General features: G+C 41.2%; 1 protein-coding gene and 1 non-coding gene across 4 annotated transcripts in view; one reads left to right on the top strand and one right to left on the bottom strand.

Annotated features, from left to right (window-relative positions):
* Cep120 (centrosomal protein 120) overlaps window positions 1–15,092 on the bottom strand; it is a 62,115-nt gene that overhangs the window by 12,103 nt on the left and 34,920 nt on the right. For all 3 annotated transcript variants that reach the window (NM_001191697.1, XM_063277302.1, XM_063277305.1), the window contains 3 exons: window positions 13,889–14,050; window positions 10,261–10,383; window positions 5,779–5,877 (listed from right to left, as the gene is read on the bottom strand). In NM_001191697.1, coding sequence (NP_001178626.1) covers window positions 5,779–5,877; window positions 10,261–10,383; window positions 13,889–14,050 — 384 coding nt within the window. The remainder of the gene's footprint in view (window positions 1–5,778; window positions 5,878–10,260; window positions 10,384–13,888; window positions 14,051–15,092) is intronic.
* Window positions 2,313–2,419, top strand: LOC120098424 (U6 spliceosomal RNA). The gene has a single exon (XR_005496585.1). It is a non-coding gene; the product is annotated as a U6 spliceosomal RNA (small nuclear RNA).

Consider the following 15,092-nt stretch of genomic DNA (forward strand, 5'->3'; position numbering starts at 1 on the left):
GTTTTCTATGGCCCTCCAGAGGGATTCAATGTGACAAATTACTGGCAGAGAGTATAGCCTCGTGGCTATTCACCAGAGGCAATGTAAAATTAACATGGTACTAATCCAATTTAAACAAAAAGTTGCACAAACAATTCTCTGAACAAAAGCAGAGAGACACTTCCAATTTTGTTTTCAAACACGAAATAAATGTGTTTTTAATAAAGGGTTTTAGAGGAAAATTTTAAAGTAATTTTCACACATGTGAAATGTGCCAATTTAATTAAGTTATTAATTTTAATCTTCCAAAAACTGTTAGTGGCATAGCATAATTCACTATGAAGACCCCAAGGGCTATTGCCCTTCTTAAATTACCACATCTCAGTATGGCCTGCAAAACATCAAAGGTTCCTAGTGATCTCAAAACTTGTTTATAATGTTTCTAAAGCAGAAAGTTTACAGGATAAAGGATAAAATTAGTCCAAACTAAGCAAGCACTAAACACATTGCACTCATTCTGACTGTTATTTCTAGATTAGTATTTAGTGTGTGTGTGCATGTGTGTGGTGCATACACGTGAGTGCAATACCCACGTCTGTGCATGCACATGAGGAGGGCGGAGCAGGTCACTGGGAGGTGAGTCTTTTCCTTACTATATTGAGACAGGGTATTTGGCTGACCTAGCAGAGAGCTGTTTGGGCCAGGCTCGCTGGTCAGCAAGTTCCAAGGATGGACTTACCTCCATCCTCCAAAGCCTGGGTTCCTGGCACACATGGCCACAGTTTTCTGTGTGGGCGCTGAGAGAGTGAACTCAGGTCCTCACCTGCAGCGTGAGTATGGCTACCCAGTGAGCCATCACCCCAGCCCCAGTGCTCTCAGTTTCTTTAGTAGACTCTAAGTTTTGGAGAAGTATTAATTCAACACTTTTCTTTCCTTATTAATTTACAGCAATTCAAGAGAAAAAAAATCTGAAAGTTCTGAAAGTGATACCTCTCTTATTAGGAACAAATAATAAACATCCTTTTTTTTTTTTCTTTTTAAAGCCGAGGGTAAAACTGTACAAGAAGAAAGAGTAAATAGGAAATAGGGTGAATGAGAAGATCCAGAGGATACCAAGATGCGAGGAAGTAGAATTAGCAAAGAGGAATTTTGGGAAGGGGAGATTTTATAATCCCTTGGCTTCATTTTGTTCCTTCCTAAGAGTGTTTCGTACATGCACGCTGGTGAGGCCAGGGTTTGACATCAGTGCCTTCCTCAGTCTTCTCCATTGGATTTCTTTGGGACAGCATCTCAAAGTGAACCTGAGCTTGCCAATGTGGCTAGACTGGCTGTCCAGGAAGCACTGAGAGTCTTCTGAAAGAGCTTCTCCAGAGCCAAGATGGCTGACAGGACCCTGCAGCAGCCCTGGCCTACTTTAGATGGGCACTGGTGTTCAAACTCACGCTGCCATGTTGCTTGGCAAGCGTGTTACTCACCGATCCACCCCCAAGACACACAGCCTTTCCTGCAAGACAGGGCCTCTCCTGGTCCAGGCTGACCTAGGCTGACCTTGTACTAGCCACAGAGTCAAGGAAAGCCTCGAATCCTTGAGCCTTCTGCTTCCACCTTTTCTTTTAAAACCTACCTCAGCCAGATGCAGAGGTTTATGCCTACAATCTTAACTACTTAGGAGACTGAGGCAGGAGAATTGTAGATTCAACAGCAGTCTGGACATCTTAGAGAGAGGCCCTTTCGGGAGTAGCATGCTTCTATTTACTTTCTCCCCACTCTCCTGTCCTACAAGTCCTCCCTCTGCTTCAGTATGAAACCAGAGCATTATGACTTTATAGTCTAGCTGTTTCTTCCTCAAAGTCAGGCAGTTCTCCTCAGTGCTGCTCTCACTAGCAGGCTGACAACATGCTTCCGCCTAGACATGCTGACTCGGCACTTCTGCTCCAGTGCTTTTTGTGGGAATCCTTCGTCATCTAGGCACTGAAACTGCAACAGGATGAGTTCGCTCATGTTTCGGTCTAAGTCTTATCACTCAGTGTCTCCCTGAGCACACATGACAACTGTCAGTCCATTTTGTCATCTGCTATCTAGGGATGATAGGATTAAAAACACCACTATACGTCATCACTAAATTCTTCTCTATTATAAGCTACTCATCTTAAGCATAAGAATTCCAAGCTCTACCTTACACAGCTTCAGACTGCTCCTTTGCCAAGGACTCCATCACTTTAGGTCAATCAAATCCAGAAAGATGCATATTTCTAAATCTAAAACCTATAACGCCCGCTCGCATTTGCAAATCTTATCTCCTTCCTCTGCTCCAGTTAAGAGAGTGTCTTGTTGTGCTCGCTTCGGCAGCACATATACTAAAATTGGAACGATACAGAGAAGATTAGCATGGCCCCTGCGCAAGGATGACACGCAAATTCGTGAAGCGTTCCATATTTTTCCAACAGATTGGGAAAAGATCTTTACCAATCCTACAACAGATAGAGAGGCCTTATATCCAAAATATACAAAGAACTCAAGAAGTTAGACCGCAGGGAGACAAATAACCCTATTAAAAAATGGGGTTCAGAGCTAAACAAAGAATTCACAGCTGAGGAATGCCGAATGGCTGAGAAACACCTAAAGAAATGTTCAACATCTTTAGTCATAAGGGAAATGCAAATCAAAACAACCCTGAGATTTCACCTCACACCAGTGAGAATGGCTAAGATCAAAAACTCAGGTGACAGCAGATGCTGGCGAGGATGCGGAGAAAGAGGAACACTCCTCCATTGTTGGTGGGATTGCAGACTGGTACAACCATTCTGGAAATCAGTCTGGAGGTTCCTCAGAAAATTGGACATTGAACTGCCTGAGGATCCAGCTATACCTCTCTTGGGCATATACCCAAAAGATGCCCCAACATATAAAAAAGACACGTGCTCCACTATGTTCATCGCAGCCTTATTTATAATAGCCAGAAGCTGGAAAGAACCCAGATGCCCTTCAACAGAGGAATGGATACAGAAAATGTGGTACATCTACACAATGGAATATTACTCAGCTATCAAAAACAATGAGTTTATGAAATTCGTAGGCAAATGGTTGGAACTGGAAAATATCATCCTGAGTGAGCTAACCCAAACACAGAAAGACATACATGGTATGCACTCACTGATAAGTGGCTATTAGCCCAAATGCTTGAATTACCCTAGATGCCTAGAACAAATGAAACTCAAGACAGATGATCAAAATGTGAATGCTTCACTCCTTCTCTAAAAGGGGAACAAGAATACCCTTGGCAGGGAAGAGAGAGGCAAAGATTAAAACAGAGACTGAAGGAACTCCCATTCAGAGCCTGCCCCACATGTGGCCCATACATATACAGCCACCCAATTAGACAAGATGGATGAAGCAAAGAAGTGCAGACCGACAGGAGCCGGATGTAGATCTCTCCTGAGAGACACAGCCAGAATACAGCAAATACAGAGGCGAATGCCAGCAGCAAACCACTGAACTGAGAATAGGACCCCCGTTGAAGGAATCAGAGAAAGAACTGGAAGAGCTTGAAGGGGCTCGAGACCCCATATGTACAACAATGCCAAGCAACCAGAGCTTCCAGGGACTAAGCCACTACCTAAAGACTATGCATGGACTGACCCTGGACTCCGACCTCATAGGTAGCAATGAATATCCTAGTAAGAGCACCAGTGGAAGGGGAAGCCCTGGGTCCTGCTAAGACTGAACCCCCAGTGAACTAGACTGTTGGGGGGAGGGCGGCAATGGGGGGAGGGTTGGGAGGGGAACACCCATAAGGAAGGGCGGGGGGAGGGGGATGTTTGCCCGGAAACCAAAGAATTATTATTAAGTATTAAATAAATTAAAAATTAAAAAAAAAAAAGAAAATACTGGTTCATTTAATACCATTACTCTTGTCAAAAAAAAAAAAAAAAAAAGAGAGTGTCTTGTTATGAAATCCTGGCTGACCTGGAACTATGTAATCCAAACTGACCTCGAACTCACTGCAATCCTCCTGCCTCAACCTCCAGAATGTTGGGATTTCAGGTGTGCACTGTATTCTTGTCTCTGCCAGTTTCTTAAATTGTATTTCCCAAACCGGAAAACCTTCCCGGAATCTCTGGCTAGGCCCTCAGCGTCATCTTTCACAGATTCTTGTCTCATTTCTATTGCTACGCTTCCAGGCTTTGTTCCTGGGAACCTTTAACATGCAGAGTCCTGTACCCAATAAGAAGGGATTGTGCTTTCTCACTTCATGATTCTTTGTGATAACCATGGAGTCCCTTCATTTCCTCTACTCTGTGGCTACATCACAACCAGATTTGCTATTAAGATGCTAATGACTCAACTCCAGAGGTCCATCTGAAGCCACCCACCCTTCAGACACCATCCCTAAGTCGTCCTGAACAAATGTGTTTTCTCTTCTGAATAGTGCTCAGCTAACTGCTACAACTGTTCTTCCTTATTTCTGAATTCTCACCTCTCTAGAGGGCAAGGCCCATGTCTTACCTACCTACATATACCAAGCATAGGATTTTACATTTAGGAAGAACTTATTACTGTGCAAAATGTCCACACTAGGCCTGCCAGAATTAAAATAGCACATTGCTATTTTGAAAATGCAAAATATAAATCTAAAATCCAAAACTTTAGAGCTATAGCATGATGAGAATAGCACTGTGGTCATGAGACAAGCATATTTAAAAATACTGTGAAGAAAAAAACTACCTCCTGACTATATAATTAATGTCCAACTGAAACACAAGTGGATTTTGTGTTTACATTTGGATATAACATTCAAGGTATCTCCTTTCTTATATGCAAATATTATAAAATATTGAAAAAATCTGAAATTCAAAATATTTCTGGTCCAATTTCAAATAAAGAACATAGGAGTTGAGTCTACCCACTGTAGTTTCTAATCCTTACTTTTATTGCCCACAATCTCAACACAGCTATAAGCTATTCTGGGACATGCTCTACAACTCCTTAATTCCCACCCAGTCTGGCAGTTCTGTAAACAGATGGTAAGAATTTTACAAAGAACTTTGTGCATAGTATCACAAAGATTTCTAATAGTGCATAATACAATATCATGGAAACATACTAAAAAAAATCTGAAAGACACTATGTATCAGATTTCATTCAGAATAAGGCTGATTTTTTTTTTTTTAAGTTGGCGTAATACTCATGATCTTCCAACAGGTCCAGTAAGTCATATTCAAAGTAAAAGCCTCATTTGTATTCTCTTGGATCTTAACCATTTAAAAACTTATGGCCCAAATTAAGATTAATTTCTGATGAAAATAACTTTGTTGTCTAGGAAAGGAAAATGTCAACAAGGATTTTCAAATAACTATGAAGTCTTTTAAATTTAAAATTATGCAAAATTTCTCCATGACAGCTTTCATAATTGAGTAATTGTATCTCCGTAGGAAAATTATTTTAAATATGTTAGGCTCTTAAATATTAAGAAATGCTAAATTTAGTTTACCCCAAAATGGTCCCCTAGAAAAGTCCCTAATGAAAGTGAATCCTACGGAAAGAAGCCGTTGTTTATAAGTAAGATTAAGCTGATCGTTTCAAACAAGATTGTGGCAACTAAAAATAAAAGATATAAAAGTTTCAGCTTTCAATTGTGAAAACATGATTCTGCATAGAACACATTGAAAAATAAACCCGAAGCCTCTGATCTTAGACCACAGCACTGGAGAGGCCAACATAGGTTTCTAACACAGTAGTGTCAAACATGAAACTTACAAAGTGATGATGGGAAGACAGAGTCAGCTCTCAACCACGTACCTGCTTGAGTCTGGCAAGTTCTTTCAAAGCTCGGCCCCACTGCTGCTTGTAATGCAGTTTAGACTTGGTTGCAGACTCCAACTTTCTTTCAAGTTCAACCTAACAGTGATTAAAATCGTATCAAGTGAAACACTATCCCACTGTGTGCAATCACTGAAAGATAATATATACAAAGAGTCGGGCTTAAGAAAAGAGTTTATACAGCATGACATATGACATTGTCTAAAGCTGTTATATAATTTACTATAAATATTATGGCACATGAACATTTTCTTGTTTAAAATATAGTATTATTTTTATTGCCTTGCAGGCTAGACTAAAAAGAACTGAATTAGTTTTAACTTCTAGACAGTTACTATAAATGTATTTAAACGTGTATATTACACAGAGTGAAAAATACATTCATTTTTAACAAAAAGCAGCTCTAAGTGTTAACATTCCGTGTCAGCTGGCACTCCAACCTCAGAAGGCCAATTTTCCTTGGGTAGGCCTGTCATTAAGTGGAATTCTGTCTTGTAACAAGGAGGGCTGGAGAGATACTTTCATAACTTTTGGCAAAACCACAGAACACTGGAAACGCTGCAATGTTTTATCAAAAAGCAATTTACTAAGAGGTGCAAAGTCAAAAATGAAAAAATATTTTAAGAATGTTAAAATAAACCAAAGAGGAAGAAAAATAACGTTCCTTAATAACACACATTTCACTTTTATTTTCTATCTTTCCTGAAATATATAAAGAAAAACACTAAAGTGATTCAATTAAAAATCTGGTTATTTATGCTTGCAGCAGGCAATCTGTTGTGCCTGAACTAAAGCCAAGTTGGCTGTGTTCTGGAATGTACTCACTGAGTGCTTCTAACCATGTACCAAACAAAGCCATGCAGCCAGAAGACAGCTTTACTGTTAAGTGATAATGTAATAATCTGCTCGAATTACAGCAAAACATTGTCACTCTGAACTAGCTGAGTTTTTAATATCAAGTTTAGGTTTTTCGCATACATACAACTCCAAATGTTTTACAGAAAAACAAAAGATGAAGACACTATAAAAATTCGAATGTTAGAAAACTTAGAGCAAAATAAAATGACAGGAAGAGTAGACTGCCAAGTCCCGTCACAAAGGCCAGAGCACTCTTTGCAGTTATATATGACACTTGGAGTCGAGGTCTTCCTGCTCTACAAATCCCCAGTGCTAGGATTCAGATGTGTTGACATTTCACAACCAGTCTCAAGCATCTTGAGTTGAATGATATTGCTGAGATTACTGGAGATAATCCCTCTACTTGTGCTCAGTGATTCATACACATCACTTGGTAATTTAACAACAGGCCATACCTCAGAAGAGTAGAGACAGTCTTTGAGAGCATGCATATGGGTCCTGGACAAGGTCTGCATCTGGGGCCAGATCAAGGATGAGGCCTAACAGACCCGCTCTAACAGTAAAAACGAAGCAGTTCCACCAGTTTTGCATAAATATAAAAATAATTCATACTATCATAATTATACACACACATCATTCTGCATATTTTATTCCTAAAACTTACCTGCAAATCTGAAACACAAATTCATTACTATCAATAATCCCTAATTTTTATTTTAAGAATATGGTGCTTGTGATTCTAAAGAATTATGTGGACCCAATTCCTAGAATAATACATGTAACTAAAATTTCTTTTGGTTTAATTACTTTTATTATTTACTAAAACTCAAAAACTCCTCAACTCCCTCTCAAATATTGTTAAATATATATATATAAATACATATATACATATAAATAAATATATATGTATACCCATACACACAGACACACAGACACACAGACACACAGACACAGACACACACACACACACACACACACACACCCCAACAACAACCAGCTGGATCCATTTACTGTTGCTTGTATGTCTACAGTCCCAAAGCTGACCATTTTGTATTAGACAACTAATTTGGGGGATGATCCCGGGAGAAGCTATCTCTCCCTTTCTCAGCAGTCTTCAGGTGCCTGTGGTTCTTTGTGTATGGGTAGGATTCGGTGAGATCTCCCTTCTAAGGTGGCATGTCTATTTATGCTGCCTTTGTTCAGGCCTTGTTCGGGCAGCCATATTGTTGAGGTATGTGTAGGGGAGCGTCCTTCTCATTTATGGGACACACATTCTCATAGATTTCCAGGACTTTGATTGCTATTTTGAAACCGACCTTCACTCTCGGCCTCCTACATCAGCCGTGCTTGCAGGGCAGGTGGACCTGCACCTGTACTGGTCATTTGATTTAGGGTTTCACTGTTCCGTGACTCAGGTCACACACCCTAGCCAGGTTAAATATCCCTGAAAGGAGACAGACCACTCAAAACGCTCAAGACCTAAGTCAACTCAGAATGCAGAAGACAAACTTCCCATTCCCCTACCAAAGACAGCATTCGTTTTTGTCTTGAGTCCATTCCCAGATCTAAACTATCACAAGGAACTACCTATTCATCCCTTGAAATATTTTCAGATTTCCCTTTTTCAATTCCTATTGTCATTTATGCAGCCCAAGCTTCTCTCTGCTCACCTCAACTGTAAGTGTCTCTTACCATCCCAGTTTTTAAGTATGTCTGTAAGTTCTGCAAACTGCTACTAATTAATTCTCTACTGAAAAATTTACTACAGCTATTTGCCTAGGATCCAAAATGTAATCTCTGTCCTTCTTGCTCAACATTGCTCAGGGTTCAACAAACCTACTGCTAGCCATGTGCTCTGCAAGTCTCCTCGCCCAGCTGCCTAGGCTCCTGACTCTTGCCTAAGTCTTAAAGCTCACTCAGATTTTACCTCTATCTGAGGCCGGCTTGAATCTGCTACAATATGAAACAGCAAATGACTCCCTTTAGATTGAGTCATTCGTGGTCATTCGTGGTCATTCGTGGTCATTCGTGGTCATTTACTCCTCAAAGTCACCTCTGAAACCGCGCAACAGTGTCTAGAGTACCCCAAGAACAATAAACACCTTTGCTCTTGCTTTTCCTACCTCTCTTATTTCTCTAAGAGTGGTGACACACTACATACCAAAATGTTATTCAATACTACCCAACTTTTACTGTGATTAAAATGTTGACTTTTTTTAAATATATGGATTTTCAAGCTCTAAATGTCCCATTAAAACATATGCTTTCCATATTTTAAGTTTTTAAAGCCCTAATAAGGGCTGGAGAGATGGCTCAGAGGTTAAGAGCACTGACTGCTCTTCCAGAAGTGCTAAGTTCAAATCCTGACAACCACATGGTGGCTCACAACCATCTGTAATGGGATCCGATGCCCTCTTCTGGTGTGTCTGAAGACAGCGACAGTGTACTCATATATAATAAAATTTTTAAAAATCCTTAATAATTTATAAACTATGTAAAGATATTTTCTAGGTCAAAGAAAATTCACAAAGGTGGGTGCAATGGCTCACAAATATAATTCAGGAACTGGGACGGCCACTGCCAGTTTGGTGCCAGTCTAAGCCTAAATGTTATGCTAGACCATCTTGCAAGGTAAGACCTGGTTTCGAAAACAGTGAAAAACGGGGTTGAGGTGCAGGTGCTCTGAGGTGGTTCAGAAAGCAGAGAAACAGGGAATGAAGTATGTTGGAACCCACAGGGGAAGGAGGGAACTGACTTCCATACTCTACTATTCATGCATGCCCCATGCATTCAAGTGCTTGTTCTCTCTCTCTCTCTCTCTCTCTCTCTCTCTCTCTCTCTCTCTCTCTCTCTCACACACACACACTCACACACACACACATACACATACACATACACAGACACACATAAATACAAATTTAAAAACACATAAATGATTTATTTTTATAATAGCAAAAGGAATCAAGATTTTGCAAAGCTGTATCTTAGTGTTAATTTAGAAGGGAAGGGAGGGAGGGAGACACTGGCACCTGGAGAGTCACTTTCAGACACTGCTTCACTGCCTGGCCTTCTATGCTTTTATCAGTTACTATTTCAGGATAAGACTATGCCCTCTCCTGGTTCCAAAAAGACTTACAAGGAATTAAAAAAAAAAAAACAACTAAAAAGTTGTTTTACTGTACAGTCTGAACTGGAACGCTAAAAGCGAGCCTCAGTGCTAAGGCAGAGACATTCACAGAATGATTCCTCTCACTACACCCTGGTATTTAAACAGATGCTAGCAGCAGAGGTACCCTAAGTAAAGGGAACAGAACACTGGTGTACCCTTCTTCTCTACACATTTCTACTCAGATTTTGGGTCTGGTCTTTCACCTTCTGACAAGTTTTGATTCCTTCTTTGCTATGGTAGTCACTTCTGTTCACAACTCTATGTATGCAAACTGTAACTGACAGCACACATCCAATTCAAACACAACCAGTGTCACACACCTTGCCTTCTCTGCTGTGCTATATTAAAACAGAGTCGTATGCACATGCATTTATTAGTGACTTTAAAAGTTGATCACTAGAGCTAGTTACACTGACAGAAGCTGACATAGTTACCTTTTCCAAGGTGAGGAGGTTTATTTCTGACTGCAGCCGTATTTCTGGTTTGTTGTTTTGTTGGTCCTTGAACTGCTGAAAATCTTTTTCCAAAATCTTATACTTATTTTCAGCATCATTAAGCTGTATTTAAAGAGAAAGTATATTATAGCAATTACAAGCAAAACTTGATTCTGCACAATCTGATTTAACAGTGTCATTACTATTCTGAAACATGTTATGATAGAACATTTGGAAAACACATAAAAAAAGAAAATGGTCAGTATTTAAGAATTCAGCAAATTAATTAACAGAAAAGCTTTTTCTGTTTTTAAACTAGGTAAAAAAATTAAGGATCGAAGGACCTAACACCTGAAGGAATGCCAAAGACACCAGGGGCTAACCAGGGGCAGGGACTTCTCATCCTACAGAACTGGCTCTGACGACAGCTCCTAATACTTGGTAAGTTATTGGGGCGTGCAAGGAAGCTACCTATCTGACGGGGCAGACAGGTAGTGGGTGGCCTTGATTAAACAGTGTAACTGAGGGCAGAAAGACATTCATTTTGACTGACGATGGTGGCTACATAATCTATGTAACACTTGTAATTCTAATGCTTGAGAGGGCAAAGTAGGAAGACAGCCCTAATGTTGGAGGTAAGCTAGGGAACACAATGAGTTCCGGGCTATGCTGAGCTACTGGGCATCTTAAAGGGCAAGTAAACAAAAGCATATAATAATGTATAAGATCTTTGCTAATGTAGATTAAAATGCAAATGACAATTGTTGAGGGTGACTTCTGAAAACATACACTGATGTCGCAGTTGGACAAACCCACGGGCTTTTTCTATGACGTCAGATGTAATTAAGCTGAAACACTGACTAGTTATGTGGCTAAGGTACAACTTAAACCAACACTGATGAACTTTACCCCAGCACAAGCATGGCGTGACGCACTTGTGAGTTGCGTGGATGGTCCTGAAGAAGCATCAGCATCTTTAGAAGAAGCTGCCCCCAATATAAAAAGTTTCCACATAATTCATTTTCCAAAACCAGCAAAAACCATTTGGAAATGATCTTGCTTGTAAAAATACATTTGTTTTGTGTGCATGATGTACGTGTTTGTATGTGTATACATACGTGTAGAGGCCAGAGGTCAACATTAGCATCTTTTTCAACTCTTTTCCAACTTACACTGTGAAAGAGGTCTTTTATTGAACCTGCAGCTCTCACAGACTGACTAGCTGGGCTGGATAGCAGTGAGGGGCCCTCCTGTCTCCCTCCCTGCACTGGGATTATAGTGCATTGTCACCGTGCCCAGCTTTTGACAAGGGTGCGTGGCATCCCAACTCAGGTCCACATGTTTGCCTGGCAAACACTCTCTCTGACCAAGACATGTTCCTAGTCTCCACTTTTATATTTTAAACAAAAAATGTACTAATAGTAAGTGCATCTGGTTCTTCACCACTCGAGGACATCATCCCAAGCAACTACAGCTGTCACATTGCAATTGTAGAGATACGGGCTTCGAGGGCAGAGGACAGTCCCTGGGAGGGAGGCCATCATCACTGCCATGACCCAGAGCTCTGGTGCCTGCTCTCACTTGAACACAAATAGGTTTACCTTCTTCACTTCTCTTTATGCTTAACTGTCTCTTCTACCAGTCTAACTGAAATGCCACATTTAATATATGCAACCACGTCAACATAATGACCCCAAATTTCCCTTACGCATTTCCCATGAGCAAATTGGATAATTCAGAAACTGGTGAAGTTTCTCCCCTGATAAAAACTGAGCTTAAAGAATAAAGATGTGCCTTCAATAATTTTTCCAAGTTACCAATTTTCACACCGAGACTCTTGTACAGGAGAACTGTGAGTCAGTGGCACCATCTTGGGGTGGACTGACAGAGTACATGACAGAGAGTGGGCCCAGCGTGTGCGCCAAGCACTCTCTCGACTGCTGCTGCTGCTTTTGCTCTAGGCACCCAAACCTTGAACTGGAAGAACACTAATACTGGTGGACCCCATGACAAACATCCACTTTTATATGGTGAGAAAGACCCTCGGTAACAACCAAATGAACAATGTGGGCGAGAGCCCTGAGCTACAATTGTAAACTTCATGACAGGGGGCCCTGTAGCATTCATCATACACATCTAATCCACACTGAAATTTTTCGAGAAAGAAGTTGCATTTTTAACAGCCTGATCTTTCCCTCCCTTTTCTACAAATATTCATTGAGTTCCTATCACTGCCGACAGCAGGCTGGACTCCAGGACAGAACTATAAACAACGAGGGTTTTATGGAGCAACAATCTGAGACTGATTAAGTGATCACTAAATGAAAAAAAACTGGCACGTTGTAAAGAAAAGGAGCAAGAAAGCGATATTCCAGGAGTACATTTAACATAAGCTTGAAAATATTATTTGGGTAAGTGATATTTTACTGTAAGTAAAGGAAGGACTCAGAATACACAGGGCCCATGGAAAACAGAACACAATGAGGTCTTGTGGGAAAGGCTGCCATGGCTTAGCTGAGCCATAAAAATGTGCCCTGAGGGCTGCCCGACTGGATTCTGAGCAGCCCAGACGGAACATAGAGAATAGTGAGTAACGGCCGGGGGTTATCTGGGAAGGCAGTCTAGCAGCACGGACCTACTGTGCTGTTGAGGCTGGTTTGTGTGGGCTTTATCCAGGAACTCAATAACCAAAGGCGGGGTAGAAACCCCAGGCCAGGATTTCAATAATTTTCTACTACAAGGCAGAGGTGCAGAGTGGGGATGACATCAGACAGACAGACAGACAGATGGGTAGAGGTTCGTGATCCTCATCGTTCCCTATAAACGGTGAGATGGCAGTAGTAGGTTTCAAGTGTGTTATGCTTCCCAATTTTCAAAACTACCCTGCTGCACCATAAGTTCAGATGGCCATCACTGACATATATGACACTGTGCACTGTGTGTGCCAAGTGGGGCTGGAGAGGCTGCCGCTGAAGCATGAACTCGGCAAGAATAACGGGAAGACATACTGGTTTAAAGCGCCTTAAACATGTCCAGGTAAGGTGAAGGACTCAAAGCAGCAATCTGACATGGAAGACGAGTGCAGAGAAAGGTCTTGAATATAAATGTGGAGCAAGCTGAAAGCCTAGTGCCTAGAAAGAAGGCTGCAGACAGCACAGGAGGCCTGAGGGTGGAGGAAGGTAGGGCAGTAACAGCAAGAGAGGTTCTGCGAGACCAGCAACAACAGACCCAGCCATGAGGGGACTGTAACAACTGCATACAGGTGTGGGCATATGAAGGGACCGTGATGAACAAGAGGACAGCAGAACTCTGCTTTCAAAATGCAGGTTCTGGAAAGCACTGAACTGTTTTAGAACACTTAAGGCATTAGTGTCCTAATGGATGTCAACATTGTTAAAAAGAGATTTACTGAAAAAAACTCTTTAATTTTAAGTTACCTGGAATGAACATTTCACAAAAATGGTTCTAAGAATAAGAAAATTATACTAACACAGTCCTTGGCTTTAACTTTTGAAAAAACGAAATCCAACTTCAGTTGGACTCTCTGGGCAGTGACTACAGCAGTCCAAATCACAGTGGTGTCAGCACTTCACAGTGAAGCATTTCTAGAAGTAGACAGTTCTAGCACCTGCTGCTGAAGGCGGTGTTTGTCCTCTTCCAGCTGCTTCAGCTTCAGCCTCTCCAGCTCCACTTGGTGCACGCAGTCGTCTCTGGCCCTTCGGACAGAGTCCTGCAGCTCTTGAAGGTTCCGCTCTCGTTCTAACTGCAGTTCCTTTCTCTCTCTTTGAAGCTGAAAAGAAAAGCACATTAGGTGGCTAGCTTATCACCACCAGCATAGTCCACCTTAGATCAGTCAGCATTCAAAACAGTACATACTGAGCTGGGGAGACAGTTCAGTCCATAAAGTAGCTGTCGTATAGCAACACTGACCCAAGCAAGGCTCCCAGCACCCACAGAAGAGCACAGTTGCTGGAGTACACAGTATTAAGTCTGTATCATTCAACTGTTAATGCTGTACCCACAGAGAGCTGAGTACCCAGTGACTTTGGTATTGTCATTCTTATGTCTCATCAACCACCTCAGTATGCTGTAAATAATTATACCTTCCTCACTTGCCGATTGGTTTAATGAAGAGCTGATGGCCAATAGCTGGGCAAGAAAGGTGGGACTTCCAGTCTGAGAGAGGGCCTCTGGGAGAAGAATCAGAGGCAGGAGGATTCACCAGCAGAACATGGAGGCCGAGAAAGCTGGACGTACCAGAGAAAGAGGGGTAACGGAGACATGGACTAGTATGGTAGGTTAACTAAGCAGATGAGCTAGCTGGGAGGTAGCCTAAGCTATAATAAAATTAATAAGTCTCCATGTTATTCTCCTGGTGGGTCCAAGAAATCCCACTACATTTGGCACCCAATGTGTGGCAAGAAATCCAAGCTTAGAACACTATTCAGGTATTAGGCACCCCACCTCCACTCTACACAGTGGTGCCCACTACCAGTGCTGGGGAGGAAGAGACAGGAGTTCTATAGCAAGTCCAGTCTGCTTGATGAGCGCTAAGCTAATGAGACCTTGTTTCAAATAGTTGATGGTATTCCTTAGAATGCCTCAAGGCTGTCCTCTAGCCTCCAACAGCATGTGCACACAAGTGCCCATGCATGTCAAATGAATGCATATAAAACAAAGAATATCTGTAAACTTGCTTCACGTACTCTTTAGTTATTAGACTTAAATGTTTATGTATATTTTCAATCACTCAATGGTAATTACAATTACAATATATAATTATTATAGAAAAATCTACACAACCACAACTTACATAAATTCAGTTAAAAAAA

The sequence above is a fragment of the Rattus norvegicus genome, chromosome 18, assembly GCF_036323735.1.
Source record: "Rattus norvegicus strain BN/NHsdMcwi chromosome 18, GRCr8, whole genome shotgun sequence".
Classification (NCBI taxonomy): Eukaryota; Metazoa; Chordata; class Mammalia; order Rodentia; family Muridae; genus Rattus; species Rattus norvegicus.